Here is a 21443-nt window from a genome sequence, read left to right as displayed (position 1 = left end):
CTCATTGGAAGGGTCTGCAGTTCGAGGAGGGAGGTCTGGAATCCAAAGACGAGTTCGGGGTCAGAGGAAAAGTCTGGGATCCGAAAACGGTGTTTGGGGTCTAAGAAACATGCTAGCTCGGACGAAAAGGAGGAAGAGATGTGGCCCCTGGACAGCATAAGGTGCCCGGAGCCACTGTGGCTCCGCTTGCAGCACGTCCGCCCCCCTCCCCGCGCCGCCGGTTTCAGCTCTCCAGGCTTTCCATCCACCCTCACCCCAACCCGGGTGCCCTTCGGAGGCCGACCGCGCTAAGCAGACGGGCACGAGTCTGACCCGAGCACTGCCGAGGGCTGGAGTGAGACGCCCCCTCGCGGCGGTCCAGGAACTCAGGCCCCGCCCCCTGCCCCTCCCACCTCCCCGCCGCAGCCACTTCCGGCAGGCGCTGCGCTGCTGGGGGGCGCGGGCGAGGATGGCGGCGGAGAACGAGGCCAGCCAGGAGAGCGCCCTGGGCGCCTACTCACCCGTGGACTACATGAGCATCACCAGCTTTCCGCGGCTGCCGGAAGACGAGCCAGCGCCCGCTGTCCCGCTGCGGGGCCGCAAGGACGAGGACGCCTTCTTGGGAGACCCTGAGACTGGTGAGGCCCGCTGGCCCCGTCCCTGCCCCGCCTCGGGAAGTCCCCGGCCCTCCGTCATCTGCATGGAGCATCCTCCTCCAGCCTCCATCCCTTTAGTTCACCCCCCTTCTCCTGGACCTCTCCCTTGACTCTGTTAAATATCTGATGGGGCGGAGGTGCATCCCTGTCTTAGAGGTTTAGGATGCGACAAGGGAAAACAATGCCAGGGACTGCAGTAGGAGGGACTGGGGTTACCTCTTGGGAAGAACCAACTAAAATGGAAGAAATGTTGGAGGGGAGATCCTAAGGAGCAGCTGTTACCACAGAGAAGAGGCCTTTCTCTACCCATGGAGAAGGGGGTAGGAGAAACCAAGTCAGAGATTGCAGAAGGAGGGATAGAGGGTAGGTCTTGAGAAGAGCTTCACAGCCAGGGATTGTGGGGAGGGGAGAAGCTGAAAATGTCTTCATGTCCAGGGAATGGATAAAAAGAATAGTTTCCCACTGTCTGGACGTGCTGGGTATTGGGAGACAGGGGGATGGACTGCATGACCTCTCAAAGTCCTTGGGGACTAGAGAGCAGGGTGCCATCCCTGTCTTGTGGATTACCTCACCCTCCCTGGAGCCATGGACCGGGCTGGGATGTTGATAAGGTACCCTGCCCCCCAAGAAGCAAGCTCCCGGATTTTACTATGTTCTCCTCAGTCCTGTTCAAGGACTGCAAGTGTGGGGAGGGCTAGGGAGGAAGGAGACATGGTTTGGGGGAGACCTGGGAGTCTAGAGCTCCTTGAGCAACCCTTCCTTAGTGCTCTCCTTCCTGTCCATGTGGTCCAGCTCCATTCTTCATCCTTCATCCTCCATCCCTCTTCCCTTCAACGTCACTTCCTGGCATTAGAGCACCCTTCTGCCTTACTTGCTCTTCCTCCCAGTGCCTGCACTTGAGCCCTATCCCTTACCAGTCTAGCAGATCCCGCTTCTCTGCCCAGCCCTCCATGGCTTGGCCCTTCCATAGCTGCTCCTAGCCTGACAGCCCCACATTCTCTCCCCCTCCACAGGGGGAATAGCAGCCCCTACTAACTTGACTACACCCTACCTGGGATGGATGGGGATGAGGGTGGAGTGTGGGGCTTACAGGCATCAAATGTCAAGATTGCAGATCAAAACTTCTTTTTCGGAGAGAGTAGCCCTGGAGTCAGGAGTTAGCAGGGAGAGGGGTGGGAAAATGTGCCCTGATAGATAAAAAAAAAAAAAATACCAGCATGAAATTAGGTCTTTTAGGAGGTCAGAGATCAGGATTGCTCTTCTGGTCCCAACACTGCCTGACTGTGTGACAATGGGCACAACTACCCTGTCCTAGGCCTTAGTTTCCTCTTCCAGTTTATCAGGGAATACCTCTCTCTCCTAATCTGTGTTTTCTTTTGGCCCTGTTATAAATGTCTTAGCATTTATCACAGCCTGTGATTATTTGTGTGATTGTGTGATGACTCTGTCTGTAAGCCTCATGAAGGCAGGGATCATGACTATTTATCACCCTTTCTTTAGCATCTAGCACAGTGCCTACCATGTGGTGGACACTCAAGAAATAGTTGTTGAATGAATAACTGAGCAAGGGAGAAGATTGCAGGATGAACGAAAGGCAGGGGAGGGATTTCCCAAGCCTCAGGGAGTACCTTGAGGAGTTCAATACAGGCTCTGCCTTCATTTGTACAGAAATCCAGCAGGTACCCTGGTCATCCGAACTTCAGGGAACCTGCACCCTTTTGCCAAGGTTGCTCACCAAGGCTCCAAGGGACCTGCCTTATAGGTTTTAAGGACCTTGCTGTCCTATCTGTGTAATCATTTTAATGTCATGTCCCCCAGCCCTACTTCCAAGGCTCTTTGGCCTAGCTGGACCAGCCTGCTAGCTAATATGGCCATTCCTGTGTTCCCATCCTGATGGTGCCACCTAGTGGCACTGCCCTATCCTCTTAGCCAGGACCTTGGTTGTGCCCTGCTAGCCTCTAGCCTGTTGCTGCGCAGAACTAAGTGCCAGGCACCTATCAGGCCCTGTGGAAAATAGAGTTGTATGGGTACTGCTCTGAGATTGGGGAAACACTTTCTTTCATCTCTCCCGAGCTCCAGTCCCATGAATTACTCTTTCTCCCAGGCATCTGCCTCTAAATGTCCTGTAAATGCCTGTAAAAATAGCATGGGGGCAGAGCCTGACCTCTTCTTAACTTCACAGGGGGAAAGGAGAATCAAGATCAACAGCCCAAGGCTGATTCCTATGAGGCGGAGGTCAGACATGCCTCCCCTCTCCACCATCTTTACCAAATCTGACACCAGCTGTCCCTCCCATGGCATTCTCTACTTCTTTGCTGGGTTCAAAATTCATTGCAGTGGCCACACAGAACTCACAGACAATACTCATGATTATAGGGTTTATTAGAGAAGTAACTGTTACAATTCAGGTTGAGGAACACTCAGAATACAGTTCTTCCATCAGGACAGCCTCTTCCCAGCCATGCTCACAGGCAGGCCTCTCCCTGGCTGTGGGCATCTGTCCTGCTCAGGCAAGTGTTATCAAAGCTCTTTTAGCTCTGCCAATAAGTGCCCAGAGGCACCCAACTCTGCCTGCAAACCTTGGCCCAAAGGCACTCATTTCTTTCACTCTGTGGGCTGGGAAGCCCACTGCGCCTTCTTCCAGTCTCTCTTGCTGCTGTTTCTCTGCCATCGCTTCTTGCTGTCTTCAGTGTTACAGCTCTCTCTGTCTCCGGCTCCTGGTTCCAGGAGCTTCTTAGTGCAGGGATCCCGGGTCCAAAGGACACCCCCCACTCTTGGCTCTCCTTCCTTGGTGGTTGTGGGATCCTGATCCTCTCTTTCCTGCCATTGGGATGCCCAGCAGGATGGCAAAACTAACCAATCCCCTTGGTGGGCCACAATTACCCTATGCACAGTCACACCCAGTCAATTGGGTGGGAGTTACAAGACCATGGCCACACAAAAGCGATCTGTCGCACTGCAGTGCCTCACCTTCAGTATGTCCTTTGTTGAAGTCATCATCTCTTACCCACAGTCCTGCTCTTCTCCTAATGTCATTATCAGTTAATGACACTGCCATTCATCCATGGTAGAAACCCAGGAGCCATCCTTGACTTCCCCGAATGCTCTCACTTCCAAATGGTGATCAGGTGTTCTCTGACCCCCTCTAAATGTTTTTCACATCCGTCTCTCCCTAACCACTCCTGTCACTACCACTGTAGACTAAGCCACCGTCCTTCTCTTACTTGTATTACCTCATAGGCTCCTAGCTACTATTCCTGCCTCCTGCCTCTTCCCATTTACCCCAATCCATCCACCACTCTGCCCTTCTGATCATGTCATTCCTGGTTCAAAAATCTTTAGTATTCTCCTCTTAAGAGAGCGAGCAAGCCAGGGATAAACTCAACCTCCATCCGAGATCTCTCTCCTGAGCTCTGGACCTACATAGTCAACTCTGCCCAGGGTTTTTTGTTTTGTGTTGGGGTTTTTTTGTTTGTTTGTTTGCATTTTGTTATAAACTCAGCTAAAGCTGAGCTAAATTTAAAAAGAGAACTTTATTGGGTAAAAAAACAAAACCCAGTGCCGTGGTTTATTGGGTAGCATAACTGGAAAGTCCAAGGATGCCAGGCTTCAGGCATAGCTGGATCCCAGAAAAAAAAAAGTTACTGTCAAGTTGATTCCAACTCATGGAGACCCATGTGTTCAGAGTAGAATTGTGCTCCATGGGGTTTTCAATGGCTTTGATCTTTTAGAAATAGATCGCCAGGCCTTTCTTTTGAGGAGCCTCTGGATGGATCAAACCACCAACCTTTCGGTTAATAGCTAAGCGCTTAACCACTCGCACCACTCAGGGACTCCTTAGCTGGATTCAGGTGCCTGAAAAAGAATTGGCTTCAGTCATCTTTTTCTCTGCCTTTCTTTTTGTTGGCTTCATCTTCAGAAAGCCTATCATGTTGCGATGGCAAGATGCCTCCAACAGCTACAGGATTACATCCTACCAACTTAGCAACATAGACGGAAAGAGAGCCTTTCTCTTGCTTAATAGTTCCAGCAGAAGCACAAGGTTTGAGTCTCATTGACCTGGTTTTGATCACATGCCTGTTTCTGAACCAATCACTGTATAAGGGGTGCCTGTTCTGATTGACCAGACCTGGGTCATATACCTACTCTGCTTAGGAATGAAGCAGTTAGCTCAGAGAGGGGAGAGGGTGACCCCTAAAAGAAAATTGGGGTACTCATACAATAAGAATGGGGAATGTCGTCTAAGCAGATAAAAATAAGATGTATACTAGGCCAGCCACCTCTAGACAGCTCCTCCTGGTTTCCCACAAATTCAAAATAGCCAAAATTAAATTCATGATCTTTCTTCAAAAAGACTTGTTTCCCCTGATCCCAAACGAACCTTTTCCCATTGTCCTGCTGTTGCTTTTATACATTGGTATTATTGCTCCAGCTTTTGCACAGTGCACATAGTACGTTGTTGTTGTTGTTGTTAGGTGCCGTCGAGTCGGTTCCAACTGATAGCGACCCTATGCAAAACAGAACGAAAACACTGCCCGGTCCTGCGCCATCCTTACAATCATTGTTATGCTTGAGCTCATTGTTGCAGCCACTGTGTTAGTCCACCTTGTTGAGGATCTTCCTCTTTTCCGCTGACCGTGTACTCTGCCAAGCATGATGTCCTTCTCCAGGGACTGATCCCTCCTGACAACATGTCCAAAGTATGTAAGATGCAGTCTCGCCATCCTTACCTCTAAGGAGCATTCTGGCCGCACTTCTACCAAGGCAGATTTGTTTGTTCTTTTGGCAGTCCATGGTATATTCAATATTCTTCGCCAACACCACAATTCAAAGGTGTCAGTTCTTCTTCGGTCTTCCTTATTCATTGTCCACCTTTCACATGCATATGATGGGATTGAACATACCATGGCTTGGGTCAGGCGCATCTTAGTCTTCAGGGTGACATCTTTGCTCTTCAACACTTTGAAGAGGTCCTTTGCAGCAGATTTACCCAATGCAATGCGTCTTTTGATTTCTTGACTGCTGCTTCCATGGCTGTTGATTGTGGATCCAAGTAAAATGAACTGCTTGACAACTTCAATCTTGGATTTTTGTTTTCTTTATGTTGAGGTGTAATCCATACTGAAGGCTGTGGTCTTTGATCTTCATTAGTAAGTGCTTCAAGTCCTCTTCATTTTCAGCAAGCAAGGTTGTGTCATCTGCATAACGCAGGTTGTTAATGAGTCTTCCTCCAATCCTGATGCTCCGTTCTTCTTCATATAGTCCAGCTTCTCGGATTATTTGTTCAGCATACAGATTAAATAGGTATGGTGAAAGAATACAACCCTGACGCACATCTTTCCTGACTTTAAACCAGTCAGTATCCCCTTGTTCTGTCCGAACAACTGCCTCTTGATCTATGTAAAAGTTCCTCATGAGCACAATTAAATATTCTGGAATTCCCATTCTTTGCAGTGTTACCCATAGTTTGTTATGATCCACAGAGTCAAATGCCTTTGCATAGTCAATAAAACACAGGTAAACACCTTTGTGGTATTCACTGCTTTCAGCCAGGATCCATCTGACATCAGCAATGATATCCCTGGTTCCGTGTCCTCTTCGGAAACCAGCCTGAATTTCAGGCAGTTCCCTGTCGATATACTGCTGCAGCCATTTTTGAATGATCTTCAGCAAAATTTTGCTTGCATGTGATATTAATGATATTGTTCTATAATTTCCACATGTGGTTGGATCGCCTTTCTTGGGAATAGACATAAATATGGATCTCTTCCAGTCAGTTGGCCAGGAAGCTGTCTTCCATATTTCTTGGAATAGACGAGTGAGCACCTCCAGTGTTGCATCTGTTTGTTGAAACATCTCAATTGATATTCCATCAATTTCTGGAGCCTTGTTTTTCACCAATGCCTTCAGAGCAGCTTGGACGTCTTCCTTCAGTACCATCAGTTCCTGATCATATGCCACCTCTTGAAATGGTTGGATATTGACTAATTCTTTTTGGTATGATGACTCTGTGTATTCCTTCCATCTTCTTTTGATGCTTCCTGCTTTGTTTAATATTTTCCCCATGGAATCCTTCACTATTGCAACTCGAAGCTTGAATTTTTTCTTCAGTTCTTTCAGCTTGAGAAGCACCAAGTGTGTTCTTTCCTTTTGGTTTTCCGTCTCCAGCTCTTTGCACATGTCATTATAATACTTGACTTTGTCTTCTCTAGAGGCCCTTTGAAATCTTCTGTTCAGTTCTTTTACTTCATCAATTCTTCCTTTTGCTTCAGTTGCTTGACACTCAAGAGCAAGTTTCAGAGTCTCCTCTGACATCCATCTTGGTCTTTTCTTTCCTTCCTGTCTTTTCAGTGACCTCTTGCTTTCTTCATGGATGATGTCCTTGATGTCATTCCACAACTCGTCTGGTCTGCAGTCACTAGTGTTCAATGCGTCAAATCTATTCTTGAGATGGTCTCTGAATTCAGGTGGGATATACTCAAGGTCATATTTTAGCTCTCGTGGACTTGCTCTGATTTTCTTCAGTTTTAGCCTGAACTTACATATGAGCAATTGATGGTCTGTTCCACAGTCGGCCCCTGGCCTCGTTCTGACTGATGATATTGAGCATTTCCATCGTCTCTTTCCACAGATGTAGTCAGTTTGGTTTCTGTGTGTTCCATCTGGCGAGGTCCATGTGTATAGTCGCCATTTATGTTGGTGAAAGAAGGTATTTGCAATGAAGAAGTTGTTGGTCTTGCAAAATTCTATCATTTGATCTCCGGCATTGTTTCTATCACCAAGGCCATATTTTCCAACTACTGATCCTTCTTTGTTTCCAACTTTCGCATTCCAATCACCAGTAATAATCTATGCATCTTGATGGCATGTTTGATCAATTTCAGACTGTAGCAACTGAGAAAAATCTTCTATTTCTTCATCTTTGGCCTTAGTGGTTGGTGCGTAAATTTGAATAATAGTCGTATTAACTGGTCTTCCTTGTAGGCGTATGGATATTACCCTATCACTGACAGCGTTGTACTTCAGGATAGATCTTCAAACGTTCTCTTTGATGATGAATGCAACACCATTCCTCTTCGAATTGTCATTCCCAGCACAGTAGACTATATGATTGTCCGGTTCAAAATGGCCAATACCAGTCCATTTCAGCTCACTAATGGCAAGGATATCGATGTTTAAGTGTTCCATTTCATTTTTGACAATTTCCAATTTTCCTAGATTCATACTTCATACATTCCAGGTTCTGATTATTAATGGATGTTTGCAGCTGTTTCTTCTCATTTTGAGTCGTGCCACATCAGCAAATGTAGTAGGTAGTCTGTAAATATGTTTATTGAATAAATGAATAATTTAATGATTGACTAAATGGTTGGAATAGGGAGCCCTTGAATAGATCCAGCTCTGATGGAGGCATTTTACCTTCTGACTCTTCAGCTCTAAGTGGAGAAAACAGATTTAAGGACAAGTACTGGGAAATGTCAATTAGAATTAGCTTATAAGGTTGGTTTTTGAGGATGGAAACAGCTCCTGATGCTATGTGGAGCAATGAAAAGGAGTCTATTGAGTTACACAGAATCTTGGTTCTGACGCTTAGTTACTTTATGACCTTGAGCAGACATTATCACCTTTTTCAGACTCAGTTTCTTCATCTGTAAAGTGGGGAGAGTAGGGCTTATCTCATAAAGTCATGGGACCATTTCAGTGAGGAAATGTATGTAAAGTGCCTGGTGTATAGTCAGCATCAATACATATAAGTTCAAGGCCCTTCCCTGCATTTCTTTTGAAACCTAGGGTTTTAGGGGCCGAGGAGAGTTCTGTGCCACAGCAGGTATTTAACATCTGTTTATTGAATGAATTCCAGTTTTATTTATACACTCTGCTGCTTAGGGTTAGGAGCAAATATGGTAAACTGAGGGAAGCTCGCAGAAAAGTTTCTTTTTTAAAGATAAAAATTTAAAAGCAAATTACATGTTCATAGTTAAAAAAAAAAGTTAACAGTAAAGAAAAGTAAAAATCCCTTTCTCCATCCCTGTCTCCTCCCATTCAAGGAGGGAACTTTTTTCCTTTTTATTTAAAAATGCATTTATTTTTTTTTAATCAAATAAATATATATGTGGTAAAAGATTTCAAATAAAAATTCTCCCACCCCATCTCATTTACACCTTCAGAATCTTTTCCCAAAAGTAAACACCATAAATGATTTCTTAAAATGTTTTGCATGTATCAGCATTTTTATCTATATATGTGGTTTCTTATTTATACTAAAGTGGGGGGGGTATGGTATGGATCATGGAGGGCCTTGAACACCAGGCCAAGAAGCTTAGATTTTATCATGTAGGCATTGATAAGCCACGATAGTATTTAAACAGAAAAGTACAACATAGTCAATTTTTAGTATTATCACACAGACTTTTAAAGAGGTTATACTTCTAGTGCAGAGTAGTAGGTGCTTAAAAAATATTTACTGAATAAATTAACTTTTTAAAAAATGGTGAGTGCAGCAAGGTATTAAGGTCAAAGTACCAGACTATTTCTTTACTGTTCACAAACACCCAGGACCTTTCCTCCATTTAGGGACCTGGATTCAAAGCTAACAGCACCCAGAAGAGGGAACTCTGGGATGGACTCAGGTCCCAGCCCTGGCCAAGGTGGGAAAGGAATGGAAATAACTTTTGAGTGACCACTTACAGGGTACCTGGTATACATCATCTCTTGGAATCCTTGCACCCATCCTGCCAGGTAGGGGTTAGCCCCATTATTAGGATAAGAGAAGGTGAGGCTCATAGATTTGCTTATAGTCAGTCACCCAGGAAGTGAGTGGCTTTCAGGTTTCCCCAGCTCCCACTATTATTGTCCTCCCATCCATTCTCCAGAGAGCAGCCAGAAGAATCTTTTTAAAACACAAAACAGATGGCTTTACATTCGTAAAACTTTCCAGTGGCCCCTTACCACTCTTAGGGTAAAATTCAGGCTCTTCACTAGGCCCACATAGTCCAATGGCTCTGGCCTAGACTCCACCCCTGCCCCTATACCCAAGTGACCCAGACCTTGATTATTTTCTTCTAATACCTCAAGCTCATTCCCACATTAGGGCCTTTGTACCTACTGTTCCCACTTTCTGGAACACTTTACACACGCACACACACACCACTTGTTCTACATGTGGCTGGGTCGGTCTCATCCCTGTTCTCAGCCTCAAAGTCACCTCCACAGAGAGGCCTTCCCTGATTTCCCCAGCTAGGTAGCCCTCCACCATTATTCTCTATCATCTCCCATCCTTCTTTGTCTTCATAGCACCTGCCACAACTTGTAATTATGTACTCCTTTGTTTACTTGGGAAACCCTGATGGTATAGTAGTTAAGTGCTATGGCTGTTAACCAAAAGGTGGGCACTTCAAATCTACCAGGTGCTCCTTGGAAACTCTGGGGCAGTTCTACTGTGTCCCATAGGGTCACTATGAGTCAGGATCCACTCAAAAGCTTTGTTTTTGTTTGCTTGTTTATTGTCTGTGAACAACGCGAGAGCAGAAATTATCTGTAGCTTCTTCTAGTACCTAGCATAGGGCCAGACATATAACAGGCTGTGCATATTAGTTGAATGAATGAATGAATAATGGAAACCAGAGTCTGCCCACTCAGTTTAAGTAGCTGCCTTCTTCTTACACAGGAGGCTGGGCCCCAGCTCAGGCAGGATCTGGTTTCCTGGGAGGGCCGAACCGCCCCCATGCCACTCCAGGAAGTGTTCTCAGTCCTGGGTCCAGGGAAAGTTGACCTAGGTATCGGTCAGGGCTGGACTCCAGCCCAGTTGGTGGTCCCTGTCTTTTCTCAGCTGGGGACCGCTGCCTCCGCCCACTCTGGGGTGCGTGAGGAGACGCTGAAAGGTGAGCAGGGCTTGTAGTGGGGTTTGGCTGTGGAGGAAGGGCACGCGGAATAGACCCGCCTGAAGAGCAAACAGGGGCGGGTAGGGGACGCCCAGACCGACCCCCGTCCTGCCCTCCCCCCTTCCCGGCGGCCTGCAGACCCAGACTCCTTCCTGAAATCGGCAAGGCTGCAGCGACTGCCGTCGTCATCATCAGAGATGGGTAGCCCCGATGGGTCTCCACTTCGGGAGACTCGCAAGGACCCGTTCTCGGCTGCAGCGGCTGAGTGCTCCTGCCGCCAGGACGGGCTTACTGTCATCGTCACTGCCTGCCTCACCTTCGCCACGGGTGTCACTGTGGCGCTCATCATGCAGATCTACTTCGGGGACCCCCAGGTGAGGGGGACCATGGGGCAGAGGGAGGGAACTGGGAAGGAAGGGGCATGAGGGAGCACTTGAGAAGACTGGGGGAAGGGGGCTAGGAAAAGGAAAGGGAGAAGAGATCCCAAAGGAAGCGATTCTGGGGCATGAGGGGTCAGAGCAAGGAAGAGACCCAATCAGGTAGGAGGGATATGTGGTAATGAGGGAGGGGTCTTAGGGGAGAATCAAAAGGATGAGAGGGCAGGGCTCCCACCCCCACCCTCTGTGGAGGTTCTGGAGTTGGTGGAGGGGTCTTAGGGAGGCAGGGGGTTCCTACTGCCCCCACCTAGTCTCCTCTTCCCCCAGATCTTCCAACAGGGTGCAGTGGTGACCGATGCTGCCCGCTGCACATCGCTGGGCATCGAGGTGCTCAGTAAGCAGGGATCTTCGGTGGATGCGGCCGTGGCAGCTGCCATGTGTTTAGGGATCGTTGCCCCACACAGCTCAGGCCTGGGCGGGTAAGGACCATCCAGCTGTAGAGGTTGGGGTCACGCAGACCTACTTTTTCCCTCCTGGTCTGTAAGCCTCACCGGGATTTTCCAGTATGGGCAGAGGGGCAGCTAAGGCCCGATTCCTTGCGCATTTTCTTTCTGCTCCCAATCTCACTCCCTTTTCCTTGGATGGAGTCAGAGTAGCAAAGCTACCGGATGGTATATCTGGAGGTGTTCTTAGAAGCTGCTTTACTAGGAAAGGAAATTTGGAAACTGTGACGTGAGGTACACAGGTGAGGGTATGCCGTTCTCAAGACAGTGAGCCTTAAAATTTTAGGGTCACAAATACCTGTGTATCTGATGAAAGCTATGGACCCTCTGTTCTCCAAAAATACAGGTGCAGCTTTCTGTATACAGTACCACACCCCAAGCTAAGAACTCTTTAAAACTAAAGTTACAGATTGGTCACCCACGGGCCACACCGAGCACACAGACTGTTTCAGTTTGCACGCTTAAAAAAAATTTTTTTTTTAATTCATTGCTATTGTTAAAAAGAGAATTTTCATACAAAAAATCCAAATTTCCAACATCTCTTAGACATTTAGGAGATCTGGTAACACTGGACCCATATTCCCATGTGGCTTCAATTAGCTGGAGCTGAGTAGAAATTGCTTCCCCAATGGGCAAGTGCTGTCCACTCTGCCATGATCTAGCACTCCTGATTGTATGTCTGTCCTACATTCATTTTCCTCATCACTTCACTGTAGGCATTTGACTGTGCAGCCCCTATCTTAGATGAAAACAAGTCAGAGAAAAGGGACAAGCTGACAAAGTTCACATCTCAGCTCCTACAAAACCAGCTCTCCAGACCCTACCAAGAAACTCCCCTTTTGGTTTTGCCCAATCTGTACTTACATAATCCAGTCCTGGGGGAGGTGACACACCCAGGAGGCAGGTGCAGGAAGCTGGCAGGGGCCCAGCTTTGGGTGGGGGTGGGGGGCAGAACATCCTGCTCTCCCAGTCTCTGGGTTTTTTCTAATCAGGGATTAAAGTCTCCAATGACAGACTGGAAGAGGTACATGTACCCTGGGTCCTCAACCTCCTCAACTTCACTTCCCACCCTAGCAGCGTGGCTGAGTCTCTGAATCCCTGCTGGGTAGGGGCACAGAACCTGACCCCAGATGACAGACTGAGCCTACAACCCTTGCCATTGGGGGTTGGGGGTTGGCAGGTTAATTGCTCAGAGAGTTGGCATTTTATCACCCTCCCCTTTCTGTGTCTCTCCTAGAGGGGGTGTGATGCTGGTACATGACATCCGGCGAAATAAGAGCCGACTGATTGATTTCCGGGAGTCCGCACCAGGGGCTCTCAGGGAGGAGGCCCTGCAGAGATTCTGGGAGACCAAGGTGGGGACCCTGGTGGGAAGAGGGCACCAAGAGGTCTCCCTTCAACAGCCCTTCTGCTAACCCAGGCATTAATTTGCTGAGTATTTACTGTCTTGTTGTTGTGTGCCCTGGAGTCAATTCTGACTTATAGTGACCTTATAGGACAGGGTAGAACTGCCCCATAGGGTTTCCAAGGCTGTAGTCTTTAGGGAAGCAGACTGCCACATTTTTCTTCCATGGAGTGGCTAGTGGGTTTGAACTGCCAAACTTTTGGTTAGCAGCTGAGTGCTTAACCACTGTGGCACCATAGGGGCGGGAAAAAGAGTTGAGCAGGACACTCTTAGGCTATGAAGGAGACCAAAACCAAACCTGTTGCTGTTGAGTTGGTTCCGACTCACAGTGACCTGTAGGACAGAGTAGAACTGCCCCATGGGGTTGCCAGAGAGCGGCTGGTGGATTCGAACTGCCAGCCTTTTTGGTTAGCAGCTGAGTTCTTAACCACTGTGCCACCAGGGCTCCATAAAGGAGATAGGCAACCCCAAAATAACGAACAAGAAATCTGGGTGGTTGGTAACAGGCAATACCGCAACGCCTTAAATCCCTGGCAGCCTTGCCTATCTGACACATAGAAGGGAAGGACAAAGGCCACTGGGCTGCCCAAGGAGATGTCACAGAGTTGCCGCATTAACGTACACACACCTCACTCTAGGTTTGTTCACTCTAACTTTCCTAGTTGATAACATATTGGAAGATTAGAGAGCAATTGCTAGAAAGAAATCCACTATCAGCTGAGAGCAAAAGGGGAAAGAAAACTCAGAAAAATAGATACGAGAACTTAAAAGGGGGATATTTAGTGCAGTGCCAAAAGCCAAACACAGGTCTGAGTTTTATCACAGCTCAGAGTAATGATGGAATGATAAACGGTTAAATGAAGGTTCCTTGTCCATCATTTAAAAAAGCAGGGGTAGGTATAATCCAGTGTAGACAGGTTTCCATCTAAATTGGCTGTGTCTTTCCTTAATTTATAAATCTCTCAGCTATGCTAGATAAAGGCCTTTCTGTATTTGTTGATCGGAAGTCAGGGAGATGGGATGGGTGGAATACCATGGGGGAGGGGGAGGACTATGACCTACCTCCACCCTTGGGGTGACTGCTGGGGAGAGCTTGTCCCTCCCCTGGGATACTTGGCCTGTGTCTCTCCCTGTGCCAGCCCCCATCCCTGGCTTGGGGCTCTGCGGAGTTCAGCCCAGCCCCCCCCTTCCAGTGACCTGGTCTCCTCTCTCCCTCGCCTGCCCGCCTCGCCCAGCCTGGGCTCTTGGTGGGGGTCCCCGGAATGGTGAAGGGGCTTTACGAAGCTCACCAGCTCTATGGCAGGTAAAGACTCTTCCTCCCGGTGACCAGGGGTCCTGCCTGCACCCCTCCTTGGGTGGTCTTCTCTCACCTTCCTGGATTCTTCCCTTCCCAACCTCCCCCCTCTCCTAATATCCCCTTCCCTTGCCAGGACTCTCCTTCCCAGGAACCCCCCTCCTCCCAAGACCCCTCCTCCTGCCTCAGGACTCCCTCCACCCCCTGCTCTCCGCCTCCCCCCATCCAGGCTGCCATGGTCCCAAGTCCTGGCTTTCGCTGCAGCTGTGGCCCAAGATGGCTTCAACGTGACCCATGATCTAGGTCAGTGGGGCTTGGGGGTGGGCGGAGAGGCACGCGGTTGCTGGCAGAGGGAGGGCAAAACTGAGATTTGGGCTCAAGCTAGAGAGGACTTCTATTCCAGTTTGCTCTTCCATCCCATCCCACTGCCACCTGGAGGCAGCCTCCAGTGAGGGGTATGGGAGGGGCCCAGATACACTCCATAACAGGCTCCTGAGGGGCCGGAGCGCTCAGCGCCGTCCACTCAGCCCTCACCCATCCCACTTATTACGCATCTCAGTCATCCGGTCCAGTACCCGCGCCCCCCGCCCAGCCTCCCGTCCCTGCCCCCAGCCCGCGCCCTGGCGGAGCAGCCACCTCCCAACGCGTCCGAGCGTTTCCGCGAGACGTTCCTGCCGTTGGGCCGCCCGCCGCTACCTGGCTCTCTGCTGCGTCGGCCCGACCTGGCGGCTCTGCTGAGTGCGCTCGGCACCGCCGGCCCCGCCTACTTCTACGCCGGCAACAACCTCACGCTGGAGATGGTGGCAGAGGTGAGCGCATGAGGGGCGCCGCCGGAGGGCACGGGCGCGCGGAGGAACCACAGGCCCCAGAGGACCCTATCGCAGGGACGGCCTCTAGCCTACTTCCTTCCATTACTGTCTTGTCTGTCTCCTCTCTCTCTACATGTGTATGGAGCCTTGGTGGTGCAATGGTAAGCGCTCTGCTGCTAACCGAAGGGCAGTTCAAACCCACCAGCCGCTTTATGGGAGAAAAGACTTGATGGTCTGCTTCTATAGAGATTTCAGCTTAGAAAACCCTGTGGGGCAGTTCTTCTCTGTCATATTGAGTAGCTATGAGTCAGAATCAACTCCATGGCAACAGATTATTTATATACCCCTTGCCATCAAGTGGATTCCGACTCATAGCGACCTATAGGACAGAGTAGAATTGCCCCGTAGGGTTTCCAAGGAGCAGCTGATGGATTCTAACTGCTGACCTTTTGGTTAGTAGCCGAACTCCTAACCACTGCACCATAAGGGCTCCAGATTGTGTGTGTGTGTGTGTAGCCCTGGTGGAGAAGTGGTTAAGAGCTCAGGCTGCTAACCAAAAGGTCGGTAATTTGAATGCATCAACCAGTCCTTGGGACCCTACAGGGCAGTTCTGCTCTGGGTCGCTATGAGTCTGAATCGACTCTAGGGCAAGAGATTATATATGTATGTGTGTATGTGTATATATATATATTTTAAGTTTTATTTTACTTTAAAATTTTTATTTATTTTTGAATTGTTAATTCACTTAAAAAAAAATGGTTAAAATTCAAGAGGTACATAAGGGCATTCAGCAAAAGTTCTCCTCCTCACCCCTGTGCTCAGCCACCAGTGCCCTTCCCTGCAGTCAGTCATTGATACTAGTCTCTTGATATCCTTCCAGAAATACTGCTTACACAAACAAACATAGATATATGTTATTTGTTGTTGTTGTTAGTTGCCGTCGAGTTGGCTCTGACTCATGACAACCCTATGTATAATGGAACAAAACATTGCTCAGTCCAGTACTACCTTCACAATTATTGGTATGCTTGAGCCCATCGTTGTAACCACTGTGTATTTTGAGTGCCTTCTGACCTAGAGAGCTCATCTTCCAGCACTATGTTAGACAATAATCTGTTGTGATCCTTAGGGTTCTCATTGGCTAATTTTCTGAAGTAGATTGCCAGGCCTTTCTTCCCACTCTGTCTTAGTCTAGAAGCTCTGCTGAAATCTGTCAATCATGGGTGACCCTGCTGGTACTTGAAATACCAGTGGCATAGCTTCCAGCATCATAGCAACATGTAAGCTACCACAGTACAACAAACTGACAGATGGATATATTATGTAACCCCTTCCTTTTTTTTTTTTTACATAAATGATAAATATATAGTTCTGAACCCAACTTGTTCATTTAACAATATATCCTGGAAACCATTTTAAATCAGTATGCAAAGAGCTTTCTCATTCTGTTTTACCTGTATTGCTTTCTCAGTTATGTGTTACCCCTGTTTTAGAGGTTAAAAAACTGAGTATACCCAGTAAGATACAGTAATTAGCTCAGGACACACTGCTTGTGAGTGGTGAGACTGCGGTTCAATTAATGTCCTTATGGTTTCAAATCTTGATACAATGACTCCCTTCAGTTTTCCAGAATGTTATTTCTGGCCTGAAAAAACTGAGAGAGGTATTTTTGACCTCTACAGGGCTGGTGCCAACCTGTGAAGGGGTGTGTCCTGCACAGGTTTGGTGGAGACCCAGCATCAGCCTCAGCTCCTCACTCTGCCCTTGGGTTTTCTCCAGGCTGAGGGAAATGCCTTCCTCACTGGTGGTTGGCAGGACTAAAGTGATTAACGCAAGGGGTTACCAGTCAACCCAAAGGAGTCTCAGTCTAGGCAGTAATGAGTTTTGAGAACTGTGGTCAGTAGTTCAAAACTCCTAATAGGAAATTATGCTCAAGATAAGTACGCACAGACCCAACTCAGTGGTTCTCTTATCTGTGCAGTGGGGATGTTATCTACCTCTGCCTTATAGCTGTGGGAATGAAAGAAGTCCATCACTCATTCAGCATTCACAGAGCGCCTGCTCTGTATCAGCCCTGTGCTGGGCACTGGAGGTTTGGATGCGGCAATAAAAGCCCAACTCAGATGGACTTAGTTGTAAAGTCCAGGAAAATACTAGCTTTAAATTCTGTTGCATCCAGGGGCTCAATCCACATTGTGAGGACTTGGTCTGTCTGTCTCTCATAACTCAACCTTCCTCTGTTTGATTTCACTCTCTGTTAGATCCTTTCCACAGAGTGGCCCCTGCCAACCGGTCTTAAGCCATCCTTCCAGCATACCATCCAGTGAAAAATAATTTCTCATTCCCAAAAGTTCCAGCAAAGGCCTCACGGTTGTGTCTCATTGTCTTGTCATAGGTCTCAAGACAGACCATTCCAAAACCAAACATTGTAGCCATGGAAGAAGAATGCTCTGATTGGCCAGAGCTGGGTCATGTGTTCTTTCCTAGAGGTGGGATGGGGGAGAAGGAGATTCTAAGTGCCAAAGAATAAAACCACCACAGCTTTAAAAAAAAAAAAAAGATCCAAAGTTGAGTTGATTAACTTGCCAGGCAAAGGAACACACACCAGCCAAGAAATTCATCATTTTAAATGTAGTACATTTAAAAAGTGCTAAAAAGGAGAGGAGTCATAATGGTTATGCTAATTTAGGATTGTAAATTAGCAGTCTGGGTAGGATGGAATAAGTCCATTGGTTTGTACAAGATCTGTTCACTGGTTGTTAAAGAATACTCAGTTATATCCAGAAAGGGTCTGGTCTACCAGGGTCATTCAAAATTTAGAGTTTTGTAATAGCTTTAGCTAGTTTTAGTGAAATATATAATTCAGTTTTGGTATTTCCTAAAGGCATGATAGGGGTTAGAGAAAGCATAAAAGTTGTGACCAGCTCACCTGTCTGTGATTCCAATATATATCACAGGCCAAGCCCACATGCTTACTCACACGTGGGGGATCATTCTCTCCCCTCCAGGCTCAGCATGCAGGGGGTGTCATAACTGAGGAGGACTTCAGCAACTACAGCGCCCTTGTGGAGAAGCCCGTGTGTGGCATGTACAAAGGTGACCTCTCCCCCAGCTCCCAGGTCTCGCATTCAGGAGAAATGCCCCAGTTCATGGTCATATCCTTTTGACCCAGAGACTCTTCCCTACTTCACAGGAGAGAAGCCGAGGCAGTGAGCTGCCTGGGGCAGCCAACTGTTAGCAAGCCAAAGCTAGCCCACCTTCTGAAGTAGTCATGGCATCAGTTATCCCAAGTATTTAGGATACGGAGGTTCAGGTCACAAGCTCAGGCCTGGAGGTTGAGGTTCTGGCCATAGGTTTTCTTGATTTGGGCTCTGTATTGCCCCATCCCTACTCACTGCCATGTCCCTCTAAGAAGAATTTGTAAGAAACAGTTCATCTACGTTTGGGGTAGAATGAACTCTTCAAGACAGTCATAGATTAGTGGCATCATTGTACTGAAAGGAAATAGAGGAAACCAGAAGAGCCAAGCTTATGACATGGATGAAATCCATGTTTGCTGAACCCAAGATGGTGGGTTCGAGGGTCATTCAGAGGCAAGCAGGCTGGGGTCCTTTCTCTCATGGGACCTGTATTCTCAGAGCAGGCCCAGCTCCTTTTCCCTCTGGAGAGCCCATGTCATCTCAGGCCCCAGGAGAGGCTGCCTCTGAGTTCAGGTTTCCAGCCTGCAATCTCCAGCCTGACTCCTCTTCCAGAGGCAGTGTATGGAGCAGAGGAAGGAACACAGCTTTGGAATCAGGCCAGCCTGGATTTGAGACCTGGCTGTGCCACTCATTTTGAATAGGTCACTTACCACTCCAATCACTTGGTTCCTTCTGTAAAACGGAGATAATAATAGTGCCTACCTTTCAGGATGTCCATGAAGATTTGATGAGATGATGTAAAAGGTTACCCTGACCAGAGTTGGCACTGAATGTGTGTTTGATTTTTCCATTTCCCTTTCCTGGCCTGGGCTCTCTTAGCAATTCCAGTACCTTAGATGCTCTGGGTTCCCCTAGTCTCCTGCCACTTGTGTAATCTTAAACCAGTTACCTCTCTGAACCTCGGTTTTCTCACCTTTGAAATGGGGATGATAATAGTACCCATTGTGATGATTAAGTGGGTGGGGCCATTGGGAACCCTGGATTATATCCTAGCCTGTGGGAGGAGCTGTTCGGAGGCACATGGGGGACCTGCAATTTGGACATCTGGACACCTGTTCCTGCTCTGCCAATGACCTGCAGTGTGACCTTGGGCAAGTCACAGTCCCTCTTGAGCCTTAGCTGCCTTCTATGGCAGAGGAAAATGAAGACCAATATTCTGGGTTTGAGTCCTGACCGTGCTCTTGACTCCCCATGTGAACTTGAATGGATCCCTTTGCCTCTCAAGGGTTCAGTTTCCCCATCTGATGAGGGAATTCAGAGCAATGTATTCAGTCTATGTGATGGTGGGATGTGGGCATGGTTCTGTGCCTATGCCTTGACTCCTCCTCTGCCATCCTCTTATTTCCTATCCTCTCAGGCCACTTGGTTCTCAGTCCTCCACCCCCACACACAGGCCCTGCCCTCATCAGTGCTCTCAATATTCTGGAGGGCTTCAACCTCACCAGCCTGGTATCCCGGGAACAGGCTCTTCACTGGGTGGCAGAGGTAAGGCCAACCTTTCCACCCTACCCTGTGTCTGGGGACACTAGAAATAGGGGGGATGGAGTACTGCCACGGGGCAGGACTAGATCACCTCTAAGTTTTCTCACACACAGGGAACCACCAGGTGTGGGTGCTGCAAGGGGCCTGGCAGCCTCTTCCACACCCCTGATCTGTTTTCAGACCCTGAAGATTGCATTAGCCCTGGCCAGCAGACTGGGAGACCCCGCCTACGATTCTACCATCACTGAGAGCATGGATGACATGCTCAGGTGGGTCCCTAGGCAGGACGTTGGGGCAGCAGAGGTGGTGGTAGGTGTTGGGAAAGGATCAGATCAAAAGCAGCTGGTGTAGCAATAAGGTCTGAAGTCCTGGTCAATTTCAACTTAACCCCACTCACAGTGTGCCTCACATTGTACCTCAGTTTCCTATCTGTGCAAGGAATTAGCCTATTTCATATGGTTCTCAAATTCCTTTGACTATAACAGGGCGCCTGTATAGGCTCATGTGTACCCGTTTTTTAGTGGAAAAAGAAAGCCAAATAGCAAGAAAAAATAATCTCCAAGCAAATACTGGAGGTGGTGGGACTTTGATTTTAAAGTGTCCACTTTAGCAGCATAGCACAATAGTTAAGACCATGGGTTCCAGTCCATATACCACAATTCAAATCCTAGCTTCACTACTCACTAGCTGTGCCATCTGGAGCAAGTCATTTAAATTTTCTCAGTTTCTACAAAGGATCCTGATAATGACGGTACCAACCTCATGAGGTTGTTGTGAGGACTAAATGAAATCACACGTGTAAAGCACTTAGCACATTGTTTGGCACATAATAAGTGTTCAGCAAATGTCAGTTATTATTAACTGGCAGCAGGGATAAGGAGGGTCAGTATTTAACTGCTACTGCACCTGACTGAAACACTAAAACCCAGTGCCATTGAGTCAATTCTGACTCAACACTAGCTAAGGGAAAATCTGAAGCCAAAAATATAATAGTTAATGTAAATATGTATCATTACTCAACCTTTCATGAATTAAACTGGAAATGATGAGACTAAATGAACAACTTATAATTAAAAAAAAACAAAAAAAGAACAGCAACCAAAACTGATAACCAGCTCAAGGCCGCAAAGTTGAAGCCTAACAACCAAGCGCCTCCCTCCCAGCCCACATAAAACAAAGTCCTCTGCACCTGCCCTGTGTGGCCACCAGCCTTCTTGATTGAAAACTGAATGAATGTCTTAAGTAATCCTTGGTAACCTGCCATTCTCTAATCAACTCAAGTAACTAGTTAGCAGTACTAGGTAAGAAGCCTTCAGTTGAACAAAGAAAAAAAAAGTCTGGAGAGTTGCATGTCGTTTTCCACCATTGAGTCATGGAATGTAATTAGTAAATCACTGATCTGTATTAGAAGTATTTCCAGACTGAATTCTGGATTCCATGAAGGACCACAGTCAGGGCCAAGAGGGTGGGAGGATGCCCATACAAATGTTGCAATGGTACTTTTTTCTTCAACTCTCCTATCACTCTCCCAGACCCTGGGAGCTGAGGGAGGAACAAGGAAAGAGTCTATGATGGCACTCTGCCATTTATCCATCAACAAATATTTTTTGAGTGCTTAGTATGAGCTGGGCTCTGTGCTTGAAATTAAAGTCTGTGTAATAGTGACTAAATGCCCATGAGTTAAAAACCAAGACCAATACAAATTTAGCTCTAAAACACACACTACCAAAACCAAAACCAAACCCACTGCCATCAAGTCAATTCTGACTCATAGCGACCCTATAGGACAGAGCAGAACTGCCCAGTAGGGCTTCCAAGGCTGTAAATCTTTACGGAAGCAGACTGCCATATCTCTTC

General features: G+C 47.6%; 1 protein-coding gene across 3 annotated transcripts in view; it reads left to right on the top strand.

Annotated features, from left to right (window-relative positions):
- Positions 1-445: 445 nt before the first annotated feature.
- Positions 446-21443, top strand: part of GGT7 (gamma-glutamyltransferase 7) — a 28656-nt gene continuing 7658 nt past the window's right edge. For 2 of the 3 annotated variants that reach the window (XM_064276009.1, XM_064276008.1), the window contains exons 1-10: positions 446-617; positions 10655-10890; positions 11221-11372; positions 12634-12751; positions 14037-14104; positions 14325-14398; positions 14708-14904; positions 17913-18000; positions 19462-19589; positions 19767-19855. In XM_064276009.1, coding sequence (XP_064132079.1) covers positions 449-617; positions 10655-10890; positions 11221-11372; positions 12634-12751; positions 14037-14104; positions 14325-14398; positions 14708-14904; positions 17913-18000; positions 19462-19589; positions 19767-19855 — 1319 coding nt within the window. In that variant the 5' untranslated portion in view covers positions 446-448. Of the gene's footprint in view, positions 618-10654; positions 10891-11220; positions 11373-12633; positions 12752-14036; positions 14105-14231; positions 14399-14707; positions 14905-17912; positions 18001-19461; positions 19590-19766; positions 19856-21443 lie in introns of all 3 variants that reach the window. The other variant, XM_064276007.1, reaches the window with a different exon arrangement.

Source organism: Loxodonta africana, chromosome 24, assembly GCF_030014295.1.
Source record: "Loxodonta africana isolate mLoxAfr1 chromosome 24, mLoxAfr1.hap2, whole genome shotgun sequence".
Classification (NCBI taxonomy): Eukaryota; Metazoa; Chordata; class Mammalia; order Proboscidea; family Elephantidae; genus Loxodonta; species Loxodonta africana.
The sequence above is the reverse complement of the archived record's forward strand: the minus strand, read 5'-3'. Positions and strand labels throughout refer to the sequence as shown.